Source organism: Corvus kubaryi, unplaced genomic scaffold (assembly GCF_017639235.1).
Source record: "Corvus kubaryi isolate FWS band 111438036 unplaced genomic scaffold, C.kubaryi_AGA036_p1.0 split1-131, whole genome shotgun sequence".
NCBI lineage: Eukaryota > Metazoa > Chordata > Aves > Passeriformes > Corvidae > Corvus > Corvus kubaryi.
The window spans coordinates 19,860,056-19,883,109 of NW_024582073.1; the positions used below are offsets into that span (position 1 = coordinate 19,860,056).

The window sequence follows — 23,054 nt, forward strand, 5'->3', positions numbered from 1 at the left end:
CTCAACATGAGTTATGCAACTATCATTTCTGCTACCTCAAGTGTGATAAGCCTCATACATTGAGTGGAAGTTTTGTTTGGAGGTGAGCAACCATTGCTACTTGCACAAAGGCATGCAAGAAAAGCACTAAGGAAATTGTAACCAGCAGTTCTGTATTTTCACACTATCAAATTTGCCACATAGCTTCACAAACCAGCTGTATTTCTACTGTCAGGGTTACATCACCACAACTGTTGCTGGCTGTCAACACTTACAGCAAATGGGTTGGAATAGGACAAGGCAGATGGAGACTTGGCATTTCAGGATTGCCTTACCTGCTAGGCTGTAGGTTATTCCAGGGCACATTGTCCTCAGGCTTCTCTGCTAGTGTTATTTTACTTCCTATAAAAAACCTGAACTACCAAGTGAGCAATTTATTTTAATTTCTATCATATAAAATATCTGAACCACCAAATGAGCAAGGAAGCCTGAGGATGAGGGCACTCTCCAGGCAATAGGAAACATGAATTTGAATTCTTAGCAGAAGGGATTATTCATTAAAAGCTTTCTTTTCCTCTTTTTCTGGGAGCAACCAATTCAGTTCACTGCAGACTGCATTGCGATGTTTCTGCACTGGTTCAGCTCAAAGCCAAAGGAAAAACTGTCTCTTCGAACCAGCTCTGCTGCCAAGTTTCAGACCAAGCTCACCTAAATGGATTTTTCCAGGGTAGCAGTTCCTTTCCCAGGCAAGCTGAAGGTGACAACATACTGCCTTCAGAATGACAGGCTTCAGGTGGGCTGCTTCCCAAAATGTGACGCCCCACACGCACCCGGCGTGCACCACATGGGCTGTGCCAACACAACTTACTCCTGCATGGGTGGGATGGAAGGGTGCTTGACACAGAGCGAGTCGGGGGGGTGGAAAGAGCGTCGCGTCTGTCCGATCGCGTCCCTGTCGGAGCGGCTCCGGGGGTGCTGCGGGAACGCGCTCGGACACACCCTGGCACCCCGCAGCTGGTGGGTACTCGCAGCCACCCACACACACAGAGCCGGACAGCTCCTGCAGCGTCGCCGGGGACAGAGAGGCGGGAGGGGCCTTTTGTATGGAGTTCCGAGGGGTTTATTGCGGTCCCCGCTCGAAAGGATCCAGGGACAAAGAACGCAGAACACTGAGGGGTCCGGGGTTTTATCCGGAGCAGCACCGGGGGCGGGCAGAACATCAGGGAGCAATCTTCTGGAGACAAGGGGTGGAGAGGACGTGGGGTGACAGGGCAGTGACCACTGGGGAAGGCGAGGGGTGGAATAAGGGAACCGGGAACCAGTGGCGTATCAAGGAAAGGAGAACTATCTAGAACATGGACTTAAAGGGTAAAAGGGGGTGGTCTTAGACCTCTGAGGCTGCCCACCAACGGACCTCCACTGCTTTGGGGCTCTGTGGCTCCGTGGTCATTCCTGCGGTGGACTCAACCACTGCAACAGGTGCTCAGTGGTCAAGCAGTGCAGCTGGTAAAACCACTCCAGTGGCACCCCTCTGCTGCAAGGCCTTTCCTGCTGCAGCTTTGTAGTGTGGATAAAGGCAAGAAGCACAAGGGAAAGTGTTTGCTGGCCTGCTTAATCTCATAGCATCCCACACCTCCTCCCACAGCATCTGCAACACCATCAGACAAGCAAAAAGCGTCAGGAAATAAGGTTTCTTTACATAGTTTGTGAGAGGGTCAGAAGACAAGGAGAAATACTTCCTTCAGTCTCAGAGAATTCAAGTCCACTTCCCTCACCTTACCTGCAACATGTTCTGTTCCTGCCATGCCTGGACACTGTCTCAGATCAGTCAGCAGAGAAAACCAGAATGAAGTCAAATACAGCTCAGTTCAAACTGGAGTAGTGGGTACTGGTTCTGTACTAAAGATGAAGATGATGGCAACGAATTACCACTTCAGGCAAGTAAGATGTAGACCTAAAGGTCTTTGGGAGGAAGTTAATTTGTGTCTCATTTGGGCAAAACTAAGGCAGCTGCGATGTCACAGAATCACAGATTTGTTAAGGTTGGAAAAGACCTCTAAGACCGAATCCAACCATTACTAAGTACATGTTAGTCAATAGTAAGTACAATTTTTAGTAAATACATTTATTTACTCTGTTTAATAAGACATACTGTATCATGCTATAGTATGCATATGCATACCTATACACTTAACACTTGTGATCTGAGGAGGTTCCTTCTATTGCATGATGTCAGCCTGAGAGATAATTTCTCTTGAGTTCCTCCATTCCAAATTTTGAATCATTGAGTCACAGCACTGGAAAGCAGAGGAAGACGCTTACCCATCAATTAATTTCCTTTATTTCACAAGCTTTGAATTCAGAAATTGAACCACGACTAGTAGATCTTGATACGGTAGAGTAAGTAAAAATGCATGTGATTACAAAGGAAAAAATTTGTACAAAAAACTTTAAAAATCCGACAGCAACTTGGATTATCTGTAAGTACCAAAAATCTCATGCAGAAGGAGAGCACTACTGCCCAGGTGGAGAAATCCCTGCAGGGGTGGCAATGGCATTGGTATGTAAAAATTATGGCTCTGTCTAAAATGGAAACAAGAAGGACACAGACTTGGAATGTACCGAGTGGGAACAGACAGGTGCTACGGAGACCATTTGTCATTACGTGTCCCGATGAGTTTCTGTGTCTCGAGAGAAGTGCTTCTTGGGTTTATAATAAATTAAAGATTAAACAGAAGCTGCCTATACTACTCTACTGCTTACTTTCCAGATGGCCATTTTCTTCCTTCATTAGTGCTTTTGGTGGTGTTTCTCAAATACAGACATTAATCTTGGCATTGTGTCTAGTCAATTGTTGGCAATGTGTTCTAAAGGGACTCACTCACAGAATGCAACTTGCATAAATAACTCAGTAACATGCATTAACTACTCTAATACAGCGAAAGGGTGCAAAGGAACCATCATTCAGTTACGAGACAAAGCTAAAACCTGTAGTCACTAAAGGGGCAATGGAAGCACCATGCTTTAAGGTGACTATGGCATGAAAGCACAATTGTGAGGCAAGTAGTTCCAAGCAAACACACCACACTATTATCACCTCTTCCTATACAAAAAAAAAAAAAAAAAAAAAAAACCAAAAAAAAAAAAAGACAATTCAGTTTTTATTTCCATTAGTACCAAATAAAACTGTGGGCTCAATAACACAGATATTGAAGGGAATGGACATTATTCCCATGATCCTTCATCCTTGTGTTTCTGTCCATCATCATTTTTCAGCCAAGACTGGTAATATTGGAGCGCCCGCCGGGAGGTGCCACGATGCGGTGGCCAGTACGACGTGGGTTGTTGTCATCAATCTGAGCTCCTGCAACAACAGCAAATGAGAAAACAAAGCTGTGAAAAGGAATAAACCATCAGTACTGAGGTTTTACCTGGCTATGCTTCCTTCACACCACCATCAGCTGGTTTCTCTTGAGCCTGACTGAAGTGCTGAACAGACCTTCAAGGCACATTTCTGTGCCTAGCTCCAGCTGTCTTCAATGAGAAATGTGGGATTAAATGTTTAGGATCAGACTGATGCTCACCCTACATGGAGAATTGTTTTCCACTGGCTTGAAGAAGAGCCAATGACAACCTACAGACTGGGTTCCCTTTGTGAGATCAGACCTGACAGAAAGTATTACCAACTACAAAAAATACCCCAAAACACATATGTGTGGAGTGGATTTTTCAAACCCACCTCACTGACTTAGAATATGTGTCCCTACTAAGTCCATGGGACAACAGTTCAGTAAATCTGATGTTAGCAATCATAAATCCATGAGAAAATGAGCACTGAGCTGATGTAAACACACCCATTTCAAACTGCATTTTAAATGCTGAAAGGTTAAGCTTAAGGGGACAGAAAGCTTTCCGACAGGCTAAATATTGTCTGATCACACTCAATTTCCTAAAGCCAATGTAAGACTACCATAAATGTGTAGGGTCATTTAAAATGTTACCTTAGACTCTGGTTCTGCTTAATTTTGTGTTTGCATCATTCAGATAAAATTTGTAGCACTAGATGCCTTGGTAGTACCCAGATCCAGCAGGGCACTGTGAAATTACAGCTTCAGATGCTTATGAAAAACCCCAATTACTGTTTTTTTACTAAGATGTGACATTTCTAAGCACTTTTTTGCTTTGTATAGCTTCATATATATTTGTATATGCTCACCACGGCCATTTTTGTATGGGCAAAAATATACTTCGCCTCATTAGAAGGGTTTTTAAAATATTTGCTCTCCTTGACTTTCTTACACAAGTTTCATTTAGTTTCTAAAGAGAGGATCTGTAAGGGAGGAAAACTCCACCATCAGCTCCCACAAGGGAGAAAATCCAATGACTTTCATAACATCATATGGATACATTATTCACCACTGCGGCTGTAGACTTTTGAAGAATAAGGATTTGACACACTTGTAATTGCCTTCAGATGACAAGAATTATTTCCAGCAACCCCAAAGGATGATTTTCCAGTCTGTTTCCTATGTACCATGGAAAATGTTTTGGGCACCAAGAGCAGAGGATAAGAAATACTCCAATCTGCTTATGAACAACTTCTGCACGTGGTTCATGACCATGGACAAGGACAGTTGAAGTTTCCATGTCTAGCAGTTGCTGGTGATGCAGCCTGTGAGATGTCTGAGACTCATGGGTTGCAAGAGACCCAAGTTCCATCAGCTGTGCACACCACCAAGGGTGGTGGTGGTCACATCAACCAGAGACCTCAGCCAATTGGAATGGGCCAGGTAAATAATACTGAAAGATTGACACAGAGAAAAATTTCAGATTGCAAACATTTTGAATATTTGGCACTATGTAAAATATCCCTAGGGAATGAATGCATAAAAACATGTATTACTTATACGTAAGTAAGTATATGCATGTATATGACTATATACAATCCTTTTATATTTGACTAAAGAAGTAATTATAATTTAAATTCATCACCAGTAATCCATACTCATGGCTTTTCATTAGTCAGGCTGACTTACCTGATAAGCTGAAATTGGATTGATGGAGGTTTCTGATTGGTGGGGGCTGGTTTTTGGCAGGGGAGGATTTAGTTGAGGGTGCAGGAGTTGCGTATTTTGGCGTAGCTGGGATTTCATACACAGGCCCATCATACATTCCTCTGGAGACTCCTTGCAGTCCTCCCACCTAAAACAAGAGGAGAGTAAAAATCCAGACACTGAATGCTCAGATAATGCTGCCTAATGATAATGTAGGCAGAGAGCAGTGAGCACAGAGCTATAGTCTGCACTGGCTGAATTAGCAACACATCTATACTTCAAGTAAAAAAGCCAAGTGCAGTTTGTTTTATATATAAAGGAAATTATAAAGCTTGCTCCCTCCATTTTTACATATATAAAAATTACAAGAGATTTCCTTATCAGGCTTCCTTCACAATCAGAGGGGAGATGTGGGATTCAAAAGAACAGGTCTGACCTGTTTATTTTACATCAGATCAGTCACAATCAGCTCTTCTCCCTCCATTCAGCTGCCGAGTCACACTTGGGTTGTAGCACAACTGCTACCCACTATACCAACTGCAGCAGTTTCTCTCCTACCTGTATTTCCTCTGCTCCTCCCCTTCGTAGATCTCATTCTCTTTATTAGAACTCATTGAAAAGGAGTGGCAATTTTTAAATTACATTTCAAAAGTTTCTACTTCTTGTCATCAACTAGGAAATCAGTTATACCCTGGACTGTGACAGGGGACCCAAATTACAGTATTTGTCAATAAAGCATCTGTCATGTGGGCTCTGATTTCAGTTTCAGGTATCTAGATTTTTTTCCCTGTATGGTTCTTACAAGGAATATTAGAAAAGGCAATAAAAAAAACTCTACTGGGCTTAAAATCATAGGAATCTAGGAAATAATATTTTAATTAGAACAGTTCCAGTTTTCAGAAAGAACCTGAAGCCACTGAATTGCAAAATGCAAAGCCCATCAAAAAGATCAGAAATCTGTGTCTTACAAGATTATGGTTTCAGAGGAATTTCCCCAACAGGCTAAACGTGCAATTAAAATACTGTGTAGAAAGACATTATGCACAGGGGTTTGATCCAGCTCTCAAAGCAATCAATGCATTTTCCTTGCTTTTGATGACAGGGACATCAGGCTCAGAAGAGCCCTGTCTTGCAGGCTGAGCCAAAACTAATGCCCAGAAGAGAGCAGCTGCCAATCACAGCAATGAATCCATCTTCCAGGGACTCACAAAAGGCACGAATTCATACTGCTGTTCCTGCTCCAGGGATAAGTTTATACTGCCAACCTGTGCCAGTTCAGTTTTGTAGTCCCTTGCTTGACGAGTTTTTCCATATTCCTCTGTTGTGCACTGACACGTTCATATGGCAGCTGATACAACCATCAATGGGTTTTTCTAAACAATTCCAGTGGATAAAATTTCATAGTGGGAAAACAAATGTGGGCATGGATCTGCTGTCCCTCTCGGCAGGCAGCAGAGGGAGCTGCAGGAGCAAAAAGATCAGTCCCTTTGTCTGTTTGCAGACCTTGCCCAAGTATCAAAGGTCTCCCAAAATCCACTTACAAGATGGCCCACTTACAAGACACAGGTTACTTAGCCCAGGTAATTTTGTTCAAACTCCTCCTACAAGACACTCCTCTGTGACACTTGTTTCTAAAGTGCTGCTTTCACTATTTTGATGACTTTGTCACTACTTGACGTGGCACTCCCAGGCACTGAAGCCCTTAACAGCAAGTGTGAAGAGAGGGCCTGTATCATCTACACGGATAATGTAAAAAAAATGCAACACTAATTGGTATTTTGCAAAAGTTTTGCAGGTGCATTTGCTTTTTACTGTGCCTTTTCTTCTAAGAAGTGCAGGCCCTTCTTCTGCAGCTTGACAGAATTGGTATAATAAATGATGAAAAGTAAAAACTATCGACCTGCTCATAGGCTTAATTTCAGCTGCCAGTCTCACAGCCTATGCTATTTGCTTGGCTGAAGAAAAGATAAGGTTCAGTCAATTTTTCTCATTACCTGTGCTTGCACAGTGACTTTGTTGCTCAGTGACAAGAAGCAATTTCCAAATAACTCCAGACTGGTACACAGCCAATTGGTTTTCAACAGATAAGCACTGATATAATTCAAAACCATAGGTGATCCAGTCTTAATCTTCATCATTTCCCAAACTTTTTATTAGACAAAAGAGAAAAGTTTTCTGAGCCATTAATGCTGCTAATACACAGCTCAGCAAATGCACTAACAACAGTTCAGAAATGCCCAATATAATGAAAATCTCTGGCTGACATGCTTTTTCTCTGCAGTGTAGCAGTTCAGTAGGCAACTTAAAATTCTGTTTTTATTCTGCCTAACCCTCCCTCACAAGAAGCTTGCTCTTTTCCTGAATTTTAACTAAAAGTAAATTCTATCACTATTCCACCTCTCTTCAAAAGCCTTGACAAATAAGGCATTGCTGGACATGAGGCAATTATGCCAACTGGCAATTGTATCTTCTACCTGCTGATGCTCACGGTGTTAATACTAATTTAGACAAGTTCACAACTGCAACGAGTTCGGTCGTCATTTTTTGAACAAGTCACATACAGTCCATCTGATATGGATTCATAATAGCACAATAACATTAAAAACATGTGCTGCTGTGCTTCCAAAAGTGTTTGGCTACAAAGAAGATTAAATAGGATCTGACATTACCTTATTCCTGATTTTGATGCGCTGGTAAAGATATTCAGGGAAAGGTTTGCGAGGGATGAAGCGGCCCATTCCCTTATTTACGTGCAGATTTCCATCTTCAAACACAATCTTCCCTTGGCTTATGACCACGAGTGGGGCACCATGGCACTCCATTCCTTCAAAGATGTTGTACTCAATAGCCTGAGGATCAACCAACATATTCACTGCAAGACCTCTTTCAATTAGTAACTTACAATAGGTACACTGGCAGTCATAGTTTTAGACAACTGCCATTAAGATGTGAATAAAATTGTTTTGTATGAAGGAAAAGCAATGCATTTTGATATGAAATTATTTTAAAGGATCTTTCTGATCACATTTTCCTGGATGAGACATTTCATTTCCGTTTTTTATCTTCCATCAAGGATATCACTTGGTTTTGAAAATTTGCTGTATCTACCCAGAGCATTTAGAAGTATGACAGCCCTAATATGAAGGAAAATTGTGACTCAGCTGCTGGATACCCAGAGGATGTGGTCCCACTGTGCATCTGCTGTGACTGTGTAAATGAATTTCAAAGAGGCCAGCACACGTGTTTCTGTCTGAAAAGGCCCAGAAAAGCCCAGGGAAGCCTGAATCTAAATGGGAATGACAGGGCAGGTGGTTATTACTTTCTTGAAAACACAGAAAGGTCCCAAGACAAAGAAATAGAAACTGAATTGCCTAAATTTACTTTTTGAAGGTTTCTAAATGTTTTTTTCCTTTTTAATATAAAAATGCTATACTGGATTTTCAAAACAACTTTTGGAAGAATTCCCCAATACGAAGGAACAAAGCACTGCACACTTACTTTACTGTAAGGTAAAAACTTTGAGACAGACAACACATAAGATAAAACCTGTCAGAGTCAAAATGAAAGCAACTGTCAGTCACTGGTACTCTGCACTGAGGGCAGAGAAATATGTGGCAAAGCTCTGGAATTAAAGAGAAAATCCCATCCATTAAGCTGATTAGAGCTGTATTATCAAATAATTTAATCATAGTTTAGAATATTGTTAATTTAATCATGCAATTTATAACATCAGGTGCTTTTTCGGTAAGCAAAAAATGAGCTGGTTTTAAAGTTATCCTCACAGCTTTATTAACCTCAGCTGCAGAGCTGCTGATTCACACCTGTTTATAGATCTGCCACAAGCATGCAAAAATTAAATCATGCAAGGGTATATGCAGAGAGAAAAGAAATCCTTCCTGATCCCAATGCTTCCAACACAGGACTTCAATACTCTCATGTCCTGAAACATTTACCTATTTCAGAACAGGAGTAGGCAGTTACCCCACTCTTCTGTATCCTGTGCTATTGGTGTTCACAAGATTTAGGTCAACAGCTGAAAAGCAACAGTGACATTCCTTTTTTCTTGCTGGTTATCATTTTCTCCTTACCGATTTATGGCTTTTGGCTGTTATAGTCTTCACCTTATCAGGGTCCCAAATAACAACATCAGCATCCGATCCTACAGCAATCCGGCCTTTTCTTGGGTACAGATTAAAGATTTTGGCAGCATTGGTGCTGGTGACAGCTACAAACTGGCTCTCATCCATCTTGCCTGTGGCCTAAAAAACGTGATTTGAGCAAAACATGCTTATGAAATGAGGATTTACTATTCAGAGTACTGAAAGGTCAGGGAGATATTGGAAGGCATGGACTTTACAGAAATGGTGATGTTGCATGAAACAGAGATTGTATCACACAGGACTTTATATACAGCTCTTTACTTGGAAGTTTCAAATAAATGAGTGTGTTTCTCCAGGCATTGCAAAGGACAGCCAAGGAAACCTTAGTGCACATGATACCACCAAGGTGCTCAGCTATCTGAGGTCCCTTTCTCTACACACTGAGGCCTAAGTGTGTTTTGTTACTAGTCCTAGTAATTTCCATTTAAATATTTAAACAATTTTAAAATGGAGAAAGTTATAGGAGTGTTATGAGATGAAACAAAAGATCAAGATTCCAACACTTTTGTGAACAGTTCTTGCAAATTAAGTCCATTCTATTATTATTATTGTCAGACCTATACATCTAAGTAATATAACCAATGATAAAGTCCTTGCCTGGAGAAATGTCATCACCAAGAGAACTTGGTATACAGTCAGTGATGGTAATTGCAACTGTAAGAACAGCTTTTTAATTTCTCAGTATTTTGGGGTCTTCCCTGGCAATGAGCAAGAACAATGTTCTAAAGAACAACAGTGCCAAGCCTTTTAATATTAAATACACACTTATTTCCTGTCCGGTAAAATATAAAGTTTTCAAAGCACAAGCTACTCAGTGGTGCAGGACTGAAAGTTACCACCTGTAAATCTGATGTTGCAGCCCTTCCTGCAGTTCCTTCCACCGAGGGAGTAACAAAAGAAAAATATCAGCAGCTGGCTGTGCTTTGCTTGGTTTCCTGCTTTGCTCCTACATGGCAGGTATCTGAAGCTGCTTCTGTGCTTGGCATCTCAATAGCTGTCCCTGAATAAAGTGTTATGAAATACAGTCTGGGAGAAGTGCTCATCAGAGCACTGTAAATACTGCCACTTCCCAGTCTGCAATGTGCATAGGAGCACAATGCAGTGAGTGTGTGTGAGTGTGCAGGGTTTGCATGTGGAGACAGACAATAGAGGGAGAATATCATTATCCATTAGAATCCATGGAACCATCAAAAAATTCCTGACTTATACCAGCACTCCACTGCAAAGTATGCCAGTATGAATTACGTGCAACGCTCTCCTTCAAAGCATTTCATCATTTAGCCTCAGGCTCGGCTGCCATCCATTTGTAATTTTTCAAAAACGATGAGACACTTCCCAAATTCAAACAATCCATTCATCACGTTTATATGAGGTCCACTTCAAAACCATTAAATTGCTCCAGATACCACATCTCTCAGAAGCATCCTCTCTGACACAAATGGGAAAATAGAGCAGTGGAGTCTGGGAAGCCTCAGGTCTAATAAAACACAATACTGTTGCAGTGTCAGAAGTGAAACACAGCCCTGAGTTTAAAAAACTGGAAGAGGTTTTTGAAATAAGCAATTCACCTCACAGTAGCATTCTCTCAGGGAATTCTCAGAAATATATCAGAAAGTCACTTAAGCAATGGCCAAGAGTCTCTTGGCTTTCGTTATTCAGCCAACACTCCATTTTCTTTTAGTCTATAAAAGTATGTAATTACTTACTACAGCCTTGTCCCAGACAACAGTCATCCTTTCCTCAATTCCATTGACACCTTCAGGAATCATAGTGAAGTTGTCCTTTCCAATGGCTTTCTGGGCAGTGCTATAGGGGCAATGTCCACTTCCCGTCACCTGCAGGTCCCCACTGTGGAGTTAACACACAGAAGGTTTAGACCAGACATCACCAAGGTGACCTTGGTCTCAGACAGGCTGTGAATGGACCTTTCAAGCCTACACACCAGAGACACAGGCTGTAGATCATGCCAACAGCCTTTCCACGTTGGCTACAGATCACCGAGAGTAACAATGGCACTGGACATCTCCACTTTCTCCCAGGAGCACCCTGCACTCCTGGATTACAGCCCCCTCCGGTTCCAGGCTGCTTATCAACAGAGATCAGGCAAAAACCCACTAACCAGGACAAAGGATTACTCCAGGATTAAGGAAATGATCAGAAGCTTGTATGAAATATCTGCCACTCTAAAGATAAATTAATTCACAACCACTTTAAAAAATAATGGCAAATTTCACAACGCCAAGTCATGACCTTCAGACATGTTCCCCTGTGTTCATTTCTCTCCTGCACATGTATCTTTCTTACAAAACTTATATAAATACTTCTCATCTGACCTTCCAAAACAGAACCAAGAAAAAAAAGAAACTTTTTTATCCGGTAGCTTTCTAATTAAACAACAAAGGCATAGTGCAAGTCAAACACATGCTTTGGATTTATCTGACTTAAGGGTTTTGCACAGAAAAAGGCACAGAGAAAAATGCAAAAAGAGCTACCATTTAATAATGCTTTTATTTAAGAAGTTGGGGTTTTCAGCCTAGAGAAATTTTTTTTTTTTTGCAGAGAGCAGAACTGGATCACAGCTGCTCCCAGGAATAAGGAGGAAGAACATAATCAATATGCAGAATCTTGCAAAAATAGAAAGACAAAAAAGAAGGTTCTCCAATATCCACAGGAAATGTGATATTTTTAGCTCTTGATTAAGCTTACAGGAGGCAAGCACATTAGAACTCACTATAATTTCTCTTCCATCACTCCACAAGGGTGATGTCCCCAAGAGCCTGTCATCCTTTCCTTTAACCAATAATGTAAATTCCAGCTCTGAAACAACTGAATGATTCTGGTCCACAAATCTAGATCCAGAAAGCTAACAAATAGCCAAGTACAGAAGAAAAAAGTGTCATACATGAATAATTCTAATGCCATTTTTTGGGCTGCCACCCCTAATGACTGCTGACAGAGAAGAGTTCTTGGCCTCTCTTCTGGTTCTTCACCATGCTCACAAGCCATCCATCCAGTTTTTAGCAGAAGTCAAACCCATGAACTCAGTACAGAAAAGGCCGCTATGCTTTAGCTACTCCTGATTATTAATGACTGCCTGGTGTTACTCCAAAGGATTAAGCCAATTTCATCAGTTAAACATTCATTTATTTTAATATAACAATAAAGTCAGAAGGTAGCAATGCCATTTCTTCCTTTTTGATGCTCTTCTCATCAGCAAAGCTTCCTGTGGCCTCTCTCTTTCTGCTCTCTGATTGATATAACCATGAAAACCTGACTGTCACAGCCAGGCCCTGTATCACTGCCCACTTCCCAGAGGTTATGCTGTGCTTCTAACACCACACTACTAATTTCTGCACCCGAAAGATAAGAAAGACTTGTTTTCTTAACTCCATATTCCCTCTCCTCTGACATTAATGACATTATTGACATGAACTGCACTCCCCAGTCAAATCAACAGAAGACTTCTGAAACTGGAGTGTGTCACTTGAGAGCTGCCCATCACCTCCTGGGTAACCCCATGGGCACTCCTACTGTCTGGACACGCTCTACTGTCAAATGGTGGATAAGCATCACATCAACTAAAAAATGAGAGACAGGAAGAGATCATCATGAACTAAATGCCAGATCAATACCTTGTCATCTTATTCTTCCCCTTAAACAAGGCTTTCATGGCAAGTTGCATCTTCTGTGTAGCACCAAGATCTCACATTTCTGATTCACAAGAGATGGCACATCACAGCTGCAGTAATGCAGCAGCACACCATGGAAGACCAAAGCTAACTCAGGTTCATGGCCCACAGATGACATGAGGACCAAATCTCATGAGGCAAATTCAATCTGCAAATCCCGTGAGACATGATAGGGTTTTACACATTCAGCTTTCCAGTGGAAAATCAACATTTTCTGTGGAAAAGGGCACAAGCAGTATGCTGCGTGCTTGCAGAGGAAGGATGTTGTAAGGATTTTTTAATGAATGTAAAATATTGGTATCCAAATCAGCTGTGCAATAGAAATGTGAAATACTGTCTTCACCATCAAACTTGCATAAAATTCCCCACAAATGCAGGGCAGACTGATAAAATATACGGTTCTTTTTTTAGTTTCACACTATAGATTTAAAGTATTAAAACTGAAAGCAGGCTAAGCTGCTGTCATTTAAGATCTTTAAGCCATTTGGAAAAAAAAAGCCATTTTTGCATGCTTGGAGAATAATGAAAACTTCTGAAAGTCCTCAGTTTGTCTTTCAGATGTTAGTTTTAAAAAGTCATTATTTGGATTTCAATTCTAAAAATGTTCTTGCTATTTTAGCTAATCTGCTTTGACCCACATGCTATTATTTTGGGACTCTCTTCTAGAAAGCATATATGGCCACTCTAACAGAGTAAAGAGTCAAACATTTTGATACACATTTACATGTGCTGGCTAACAGCCTTACCCTCACACAGTGAGCTTCACCCTTTACAGTGCTGATAGTGATGAATCAGACCAAGAAAGTAATTTTTTCTGGGTCCTTGTTTGGAACAAAAAGCTCATTTATGGGAAAACATTTTTGCCATCAGACTGCCAGAAGAGAACAAGCTGCTGTGTATTCTTACCAGAGCCACACGTAACTCAGAGCTCAACTGCAGCATCTTTAGAGCAGTTGAGTTAAAGCATGGGTGGGCTCTGGTGGGCTGCACAGCCTGACCCACCGTGTGCAAGGGGAGATGTGGCACTGACTGATGGCATCTTCCTGTCACATGTGTGTGCCCACCCACCTCCCAGGCAGCTGCTCTAAAGATGGTCACTTTCAAGGTTCAAATTCCACTGCTCTGTCTAGAGCACTGGAAACCCCAGAAAGGGGAGGCAGCAGGTGAGGTGGGTGCCACCGCAGGAAGGTAAATAAGGATTTGAATGGTAAGTTGAGTTCCTCACTCCAGCCCTAGCAATCTATCCTGGTAGGGCTTCAGCTGTGAATTTTTTGTATCATTTCAGAGCAGATGGTCTTTTGCTTAAGCTGAAGTTGGCTACAAGCAGGAAATACTTTCAGACATGGGTTTACAGTCTGGGTTTCTGGCAAGGCATTGCTGATATCTTCTTTTCTATAGGAGAAAGACACTTCTTCCTCTGCTGTTCACATTCCTTTCACCTATCTAGTGATTAAAGTCTCCCTGCCAACCTGAAGGCAGTCAGCTCACATCCCTGGCCTGTCAAGTGATGGCCTTCAGTCTCCAGCTGTCTCCACCCAAGTCCCTGACAGTGTCCTTTGTGATCCACTCTGACCTCTTTCTCCTGACATACCTGCTCTGCATGTACCACTTATCTTTGCCGTCTTCCAGCTGGAGGACCCTGGAGCCCATAAAGACACAAGGCAAGCTAAAAATAACAAGGCTGCAAGAACTGGACACAAGTAAACATGTACAATTTTGGTCCCTCCCAGATGGAAGGCAAACTACCAAGTCAGAAGTTTTCAATATGCAGGAGATAAACTGATGGAACTCTGCTACAACCACAAGTTAGTTTAGGACAAGCCAATTTTCAGAAGAACTCACAGTAGAGAGCCCTACACCAGTTTTGACATAAATTGCCCCAAGAAATTGCTCTTGTTTCTAGGTATCTCTGTATTCAGGAACAGCCCTCATTTCAGGAGCTGTGCTTGTCAAATATGACTGGGGCTTAAAACTGAGTCTGTTCTCAAAGATGGGGTCTATCCACCAGGCTGCTGCTTATGCTGGACAGTGAGGATGCCATCCCATCATATATCAACAATTCAGCTAAAGAAAATTGAGAACTAGGAAGAAAGCCAGTTTGAAGTCCTGACAATCTAGTTGTATAACTAGGCATCACTTGAAAAGCAGAAAGAAAAATAGTTAATTCCTCAACAGCCTCTCTGTCAAGCCAACCAGCAACTGGAGCGTCCATGACTGCTCACTTGATTGACGTCCTAAACATGAGGATACAACTATCCCTGGTTTTCTATGTCTCTTCTCTGCTGTTTCATGTATGAGACTGGTCTAAAGGAAACCAGGCTGATCCCTAGATGCTTCATCCCATGTGGCTTTTGCACTTGCCTCACCATCAGCCTGTAAAAAAAAAAAGGAAGTCTTACCATGCTAAGAGCGAATTTAAGTGGTCTGGAGTGGTAGGGTCAGGGCTCAGAGGTGGTGAGGTCACAAAAGCTGCAGCCTTGGCCCAGTTTTTGCTCCAGTAATGTGTCCCATCTGTCCCCAAGCTGGCAGTGATCGGCTCTCCAAAAACAAGGGGACCTTGGAGAAAGCAAGGATATACAGGAACTAATTACAACCCACTCTCTCCTCAGCATATGACACTGCTTGCTGCATGCAGCCATGTATAATTCACGCATTGCTACATGGCTAGCACAGCTCCTAGAAAATTAAACAGCCCTGGCTTTGTCTGTATGATAAAAAATTAATCAGGAGTCTCTCTGAGCTCTACATGCTTTTGATCAGCCTATTTACAAATCTTTCGTTCTAATCCAGAAGGAGACAGTTCAGACCTGCTTTTAATTTGTACTGTTTTAATCACAGCCATGTTCTCTCTGTTGCTCCAATTCAGAGTGCACTGGATGGTGGATCACTTCAGCAGACAGATGCCTTTTTACTACTCCCAGGATGGGCACAGCACCAGCAGATAGCAGCATATGGTCCCCAGCAGCACACTCCAAGCCTCCAAGAATACAAATATCAAGACAATAATTTGCTCTTTGGCTTTCCCATATTGCTCACAAGCTTTGTAGTCCCAGCAAGTAGAACAGCCCTGACTTGCAAACGCAGCTTTGGAAGCAGCTGCCTTTAGGCTCACAAGGCCCTTTTGGGTGCTCTGTAACCTGGATCCCACCACAGCCCCAGCAAGCGGGGCCAAACTGCAGTGTACATCAGAGGGCATCAGCTTCCAGCAGCAAGGCCAGGAGAGAGCTCCAAGCATCTCTAACAGCAGGGTCACTGCCCAAGCCACATCTCAGAGTGCGACAACCTGAAATACTGGTATGGAGGATGTGCTAGATCCCATTAGGAATTAAGTATCACCCTCCCATGAACAGAGATAAAGCAGACTAAAGGAAAAGAGCAAAAGGGAAAACAATATAGAGAAGAGTTACAATTCAGTCTTCAAGAGGACAGTGTGAGGGAACAGCTCCTCAACTTAAAAATATTAAAGGATTTCCCCTCATCCTTCCCAGCGATAAATATTTAGTCTGTGGTGGTGCTACCATTCTTTGGTAACATCTCCCTATAGCCTGTCATTTGGGTCAAGATGTACAGGTTTTTTCACTCAGCTTCTATTCAACAAAAAGAAGAGTTTGGGGGAGCAAAGGAAGTCACTTACCTCTCTTCCTGGCCAGTGCAATGATATCAGCTGCACTCTTGCTCATCACCTTGGTGATGTACACTGGGCAGTTTATTCGACTGGCAATCGTGATGGCACGGAAAACTGCTTCTGCTTCAAGCTGAGCAAAACAAGGAGGGAAAACTTAACTGCGAAAGCGGTCTGAAGAAAAAATGAACTGGAGGACTAAGCCATATTTCTAACTGTTCAACAACAACTCTCCAGGGGTTGATTTTACTTTTTCCATAGAGAGAGAGACACAGCGCTGGGAAACAGGGAGCTAACCCAACCTCAAACACTTGGCACTAGCAGTAACGACAGCCAGGCTGTACTCACTAGCAGGGTACAGCTGCCCCAGCACAAACACACCTCCCTGGCTCCCTGCACCCCAGGAAAGGTCATGTCCAAGCAGCTTATGCAGCTCCTCCTTACCTCCCTCCCACCTTCCTTCTTCAGACTCCTACCCTTGCAGTTGGAAGGAGAACAAAGCAAGAAAACTTTGCCCCTGCTCGGAGACAAACTCTGAACTCTCTCCGGCAGCTTACCCTAATCTTTACATAACGGTGACAGTGAATGTATAGAATTCTCAAACAGCAGCTTCAGCACTATGGACTGAATTTAGCCCATAATCCATAGAAGCCTTTGAAGCAGCGCCCAGTAAGTCCCCACTGTCAGCAAGCATAGAGGCAATCTCCTCCAAGGGAGCCATCTGGGACGTAGGCACACAAAGCAAGCATCTTCAGATGGAGGAGCAGTGTTTCCCAGCAGTTCTGGAGACTCCTTTCCCCAGCCATCAGTTTTATACCAGATCCTTCCCAGATGGACTCACAGTATTGGCATTTTAATACCAAAAACCCTGTTATAACTGAAAATAGTGACTCGGTGGTAGAGAAATTTCTGTGCAAGTTTTTCTAGAAAAGTTGAGCAACTTCGGCATTCCAAAACCACATGGCTTAATCTTTTACAGTTTTGTAAAATATTTTTCCTTACATCAGACTGCTTCAGGTTGTCCTAGGACTTGTATCAAAACATTTGCTCTAGAAACCCCAAATGCACCTTTAGAAGAGCAGAGCCTCTGTACCTCAGCACTAGAGCTGAGAAAAATTCATTTCTGGAAACTGCAAATGCAGATTTTCCTTAGGCCCTTATTCTCATTAAAAAGAAACAACTCAATCCTTTTAGAGTATTTTTAGTAGAAGTTGAACAGCAAAATGAAGAAGTACATAAACAGTTCAATAGAAGAATGTGACCAATTAAGCTGATTCCTTTTGCCTTGGGGAGAAGTTAAATAAAGATCTGCAAACCACAACAATCTCTTGAAGTTCAGCCTCAAACCCCCAGGACCGTGTCTCTTTAGTCTTCTAGGAAAGCAGTCACTTCCCACTACCGCCCTCCACATCCCATTAACGGTCTGAGCTGTGTACATTAAGGGACATTCTCACGTCTCCCCATTTTCCTTGTCATGAAATAAACCCTTCCCAGATGCCTGAGATGATCCAAACCAGGGCCCAGATTTTATTATAAGGGAGTTGCATAAAATGAGCTGCCTCACAGCATCTTTCCATTCTCATGTATTTGCATCTCCACAGCCTGCATTTCTGACACCAATATATCTGCCAGCATGAAAGCAGATCTATACGTGGGTGTATGCATATGCACGGTATAGATGTGCACATGCATCTCATAGGAGGTTTTCACCCAAAGCATTTTAATAAATGCAGTTACTCTGAGACCTAACCCTCAAGCTCCACTGCTGATTTTTAGCCTGATAAGCCCAATTTTTTTGTCACCTCAAATCAAAACAAAAAGGTCACACTTAAAAACTACATGGACACCTGTGCGCAGGGCAGCAGGAGCTGAGACTCCTGAATGTACAAGGACATGTTTATCCCTGGACTAAGGGAATGTATACCTGCTGCAGCATCCAAAGGGCTTTTCAGGCAAACAAACAAGCTGAAAGGACATGGACTTTTCAGACTTTGAGTAGTACTGGAAGAGGCAGTGGGAGAAGCAGACTGCTGCCTTCCCTGATGCACCCATCCATTGTCTGCACATAGAGAAGCCAAGCACCGACACCACGTGTTTGACAAAATACTTCCACAAATGACAAAATGAGCGAAGTCTCTTACCTCTTCTGGTCTGCTCAGGGCATGTCCCTCAGGTCCAGTGATTCCCATCTCCAGAATACGCTTTTGTTCCTGCAACATAAGGGATAAATGCTGACCCACCTCCACGCGGTGTCCTCAGGGAGATCAACAGCCATAAGGTCTGACTGCCCCTTCTAGTGTCACTGTAAACGCAACTGCAAAAGCCACGGAACACTGAAAACACTGGCTCTAAACTGGACCCACGCCACACCAGCACAGCCAGCACTGGTCCCTGCCATGTGACTGAGCATATTTGTGCCCCAAGACATTGAGCTGCACCATCAGAAATTTCCTCTGCCCTCCAGACAGTCCTACTTGACACCACAACACCAGCCCAAGGAATGGGCTTCAACCAATACACTAAATAGTAATTATGGGTACTTCCAGCCTGCCATTCCTTATTTACTTGCTCAAGTTCCTCCCTGGTTGCAATCCACAAAGCACTTTCTCAAACTTTCACCATTGCTGACACTTTGAGTTTTCTTAAGACTTTATTCCTACACAGTGAATCACTAAAATTATGATTTTATAAAGCAAAACAGTGCCCTCCAGTTGCAAGGGCACCGTGTCCCCATCAAAAAGCCCATCTCAGGACCAATAGGGGTTTGTCAGAAAAAAAATTCTGTGCTATCCAGATTCATAGCAGTGAGATAATTTATTTTTAAATAGACAGAAAGCTTCACTTAATTTAAATCTGAACAGTGGTGTTGGAATAAATTTCCCTTTTTGCAGAAACTGGTGGTCAACCCCTTTTCATCTGAGGTGGGTCCAGGCCTGACAGCAGAGCAGGAGTGGAACCAGAGCTGCTGCTGTACCTCTGGCCCTGGCCTGCCCTGCCCACAGGGCTCTAATGAGCCCAGCTCAACGATGTAATGGCTCTGTGACACAGACAAATGTCCCCTAGAGACCAGGATGAAGTTACTGAACATATTTGAATGTGTCAACTAATAAATATCTGATCCCAGCTCCCTGAGGGTGAAAAGCTCACACATTACCAACATACTCCAGTAAAACTGAACAAGGTAAAATTCATATATACTTTAGCCTTCACTGCAATCAATCAAGGCTGAAGAGGCAGTAACAGGAACATATTAATCTGACTGTGTAAGAACATTTTGGTTAGAAAAACATAAGGTTTCACAGGTATTCTTAAAAACAGCTGTTCTGGATCATTAATGCACCAGCTCCGAACAGTGCCAGTTAAAGACGTCAGATAATTAAAATACAGCAATAAAATGAAGTTACAACCATATAAAAAATAGCAAGTTGACACAGAATAGATACACAAAGTAGGACAGACTTGCATCTTGAAGGAAGTAATAAAATCAGATCATATGATAAAAGGCCACTGTAAAAGGACTTGATAGTGCTAATAAACTAGAATATTTGTTTGACAAGATCAAATTTGTATTTTCACACAGAACAGTCCTAAAAAACCTATGTGCAGGCAGCTTTCTTTTCACTATCCAAATAATTCTTCTAAATAAAAGCATAGAGAAAGACAGATTTTATGAAACATGGCAATGGTGAACAAATAGGGTGATGTATAACATAATTTACATTTATTTACCACTTCCTCTTTTCCTAATAATGTTTCTGTCCTGTTTGTTCATATTCGATGGCTGTATATTAAGGCTGATCAGAGAAAAATGTAAATGAAATAGATTTCTATCAAAAATGCAATTCCATGAGTGTGCCTTGATTTTAATAGGCAATGTATCAAAACACCACACATGCCATTTGATTTGTTTTATTTGCCATTCCGACAGTAATATTGACTTAACCATGCTTATTATTAGTCATTTTAATTCTACTGGATATTTTATGTTGTATTAAAACTATAAATTATGTATTTAATACTTTTTATTCATGCTAAACTTCACAAGAAATCAGCTTTTTTCCTCTCTTGAATTCAAATGAGGGTTGTCACCTAGTTTCAGTGGGGGAAGGACATGACTGCACTGTATGTGCCTGCTGACTCCTTACTAGTAACTTTTGATCCCAGCGGTTATTTTGGCCGAACTCAAAGTTAAAAGCAAAAGGCAGATCTCAAAGAGAGTAAATTCTAACCGGGCAGATGGAGGTGTGTCTTTCCCACAGAGGGGAAAAACAAAATACACCCAAGACAAGAGTTCCTACACATTGCCAAATGACTTAAACATTCCCTTGAGGTTCTCTCTTAGCCATGAGACAAGGTGGGTTGCCTTGTCCAGATCCCAAAGACAGCTTTAGCTGCTGTAATTTCCTTGTCAGCTCTGCAGCCCAGTCCTTAGCAGATAAGCCAGCAGATAAGCAGCTCAGCAGATAAATCAGATGGCTCACTCAGAGCCTCACCGACCTAAGAGGGGCTCGATGCACGTACAAGGGATCAGAGGAGTGAGACATCTCTGCAACAGTCTTCAAAGATTCATCTGTCACAAATGTAGCATCATAACAACACCCACCCAAACCTGCCCCTTCTGTTTTAGAGGGAAATCCTGGCCTCTGAAAGACCAGAGGGAGGTTTACTATCAACTGCTGTCCTTGGCTTGCCTCTTTCCATGTTTCCACGTGTTGTGGCACCGATCAGAGCATGGCACAGTCCAGAGGGAGGACAGCGGCTCCCAGGGCACCTGACCTGCAAGGACTGCCCTGGAGATGCAGGACGCTTTAATGGAACATTCTGACCTTGAGCCCAGCTTCCTGTTTCTGACATGCCTCTTCTAAGAGCATGGATTACACTTAAACACATATTTTTGAAATGTCTACAAGATCAGAGTAGTTCTTATTCTCAAACTTCAGAGATTTACAAGAATATTCTCAAAAATAAATAGATTTATGAGCTTTAATACCCGTTCCAAACACACTGTGTTGCTTATGCTGATAACTGCAGCAAAAGATGTTCATATAAAGCTTTCAGATCCACTTTTTGTACCCAAAATCTGTGAACAAGGCTTTACATTGTTCCACTTTGCTTGCATCTGCTGGATTCAGAAGAAACCTTGCCGCCTTCTGCCCCCCTTATCTAGTCCTCATCTACTGCCAAGGCAAGGAGCTGCCTGGGATCATGGCCCTATCTCAAGGATGCTCTGCCAGTTAATGCAAAAGGGCCTCCATTCTCTCATCCCAGGCTTTATACCAGCAGTGTACAGGGCATCAGGCTCAATTAAGGCTCTTTCTAGGGTGTTCCTTTCTTCCTATCCATTCTCTGACTGGCCTATTTTACTTCTCCTGTATCTATCATCTCACAAAGTGAAGTAAAAATGATGGTTCACTCACCTGAGCTATCAAGTCTCCATTTTCAGCATGGACCAGGATAACAGCCCCAAGACTCTTTAGAAAGGTAAAGGCTTCATAAAGCTGCAGGTAGATAAAAGAAAGAAACACTGCTGAATAAGGAAAACACATTACTTAGCACTCAGACCTCCCTATTCACCTTGGTTTTGTACCTTCTATGCTGGTAATTATATTGGTGAATAGCAAATGATCTCTTTTCTACACAGAACCTGAGCTTCACTGACAGGTGTTGACTTACCCACCCCTGTACACACCAGCTGCACCAAGACAGGGTCGACAGCCCCAAGCAGGGCTGGATTTCCCTGGGACAGAGTCTGCCCCAGCCCCTGCACTGCAGGGCCACCTCACCATGCCTCCCACACAGGCCTACATTTAGTGACCCTCTTCTCTGTAGTTTTAGCAAATGTAAAATTGAATTATTGCCATATACTACAGACACTTCTAGTATGGCTAGAACATCTCTTTTCTGAAGTGCAGACATTTTGCACCATCTTCTTAGATCAGTCATTGTTGAGCTTTCACCAACATCTTTAATTCTGCAGTTAGAAGTTGCAATATTTTCTCTAGAGCATCCTTGGTTTTTTAATTGCTTTCTAAGATTCAACACCCATCCACAAAGAAAGGCAGTAGTTGATCCTGTTGCTTTTACTGGTAATTTCTGAGCACACATCTACTGAAATACAGTTTCCTTTCCAAAAGGTATTCAGCTTATGTGTTCCTTTTTTAAACCAGACTTCAGTAACATGGGAGCCCAGTTTTCAAACACAGATTAAATATTGAAGACATAGGTTCTTCAGTGTCTACTTTTGCACTAGGGCACTTCAGGCCCTTGTGAATGGGCCTGAATGGGCCTAGTTGAAAGGGCTGCAAGACACTTAAACAAGGTCTTGACATTTAAACAAGGTAACAGCCATTAGTCCAGCCACACATTACACATTTTGATGTATTCCTCTTGGCAATTCCAACAGGGAGTTGAATTTAACAGGCACTGCCTCTCAGAGAATAGTTATAAATTATTATGTTTAAAATTCCAATTAAAACCACATGTATTAGAAGTGTAACAACAGTTATTTAAGAGACTAAGAGCTGTAGCTCTGGGAATAAGTAAGAAAGAA

At 42.2% G+C, this 23,054-nt stretch overlaps 1 protein-coding gene across 2 annotated transcripts in view; it reads right to left on the bottom strand.

The window, feature by feature from the left end:
* Positions 1–2,304: 2,304 nt before the first annotated feature.
* The window catches only part of CRMP1 (collapsin response mediator protein 1), a 50,631-nt gene continuing 29,881 nt past the window's right edge, over positions 2,305–23,054 (bottom strand). For both annotated transcript variants that reach the window (XM_042053476.1, XM_042053477.1), the window contains exons 6-14: positions 21,922–22,002; positions 18,646–18,714; positions 16,517–16,637; positions 15,282–15,438; positions 10,900–11,041; positions 9,122–9,292; positions 7,703–7,882; positions 5,016–5,181; positions 2,305–3,343 (exon numbers count right to left, since the gene is read on the bottom strand). In XM_042053476.1, the coding sequence (XP_041909410.1) occupies positions 3,252–3,343; positions 5,016–5,181; positions 7,703–7,882; positions 9,122–9,292; positions 10,900–11,041; positions 15,282–15,438; positions 16,517–16,637; positions 18,646–18,714; positions 21,922–22,002 (1,179 nt within the window). In that variant the 3' untranslated portion in view covers positions 2,305–3,251. The remainder of the gene's footprint in view (positions 3,344–5,015; positions 5,182–7,702; positions 7,883–9,121; positions 9,293–10,899; positions 11,042–15,281; positions 15,439–16,516; positions 16,638–18,645; positions 18,715–21,921; positions 22,003–23,054) is intronic.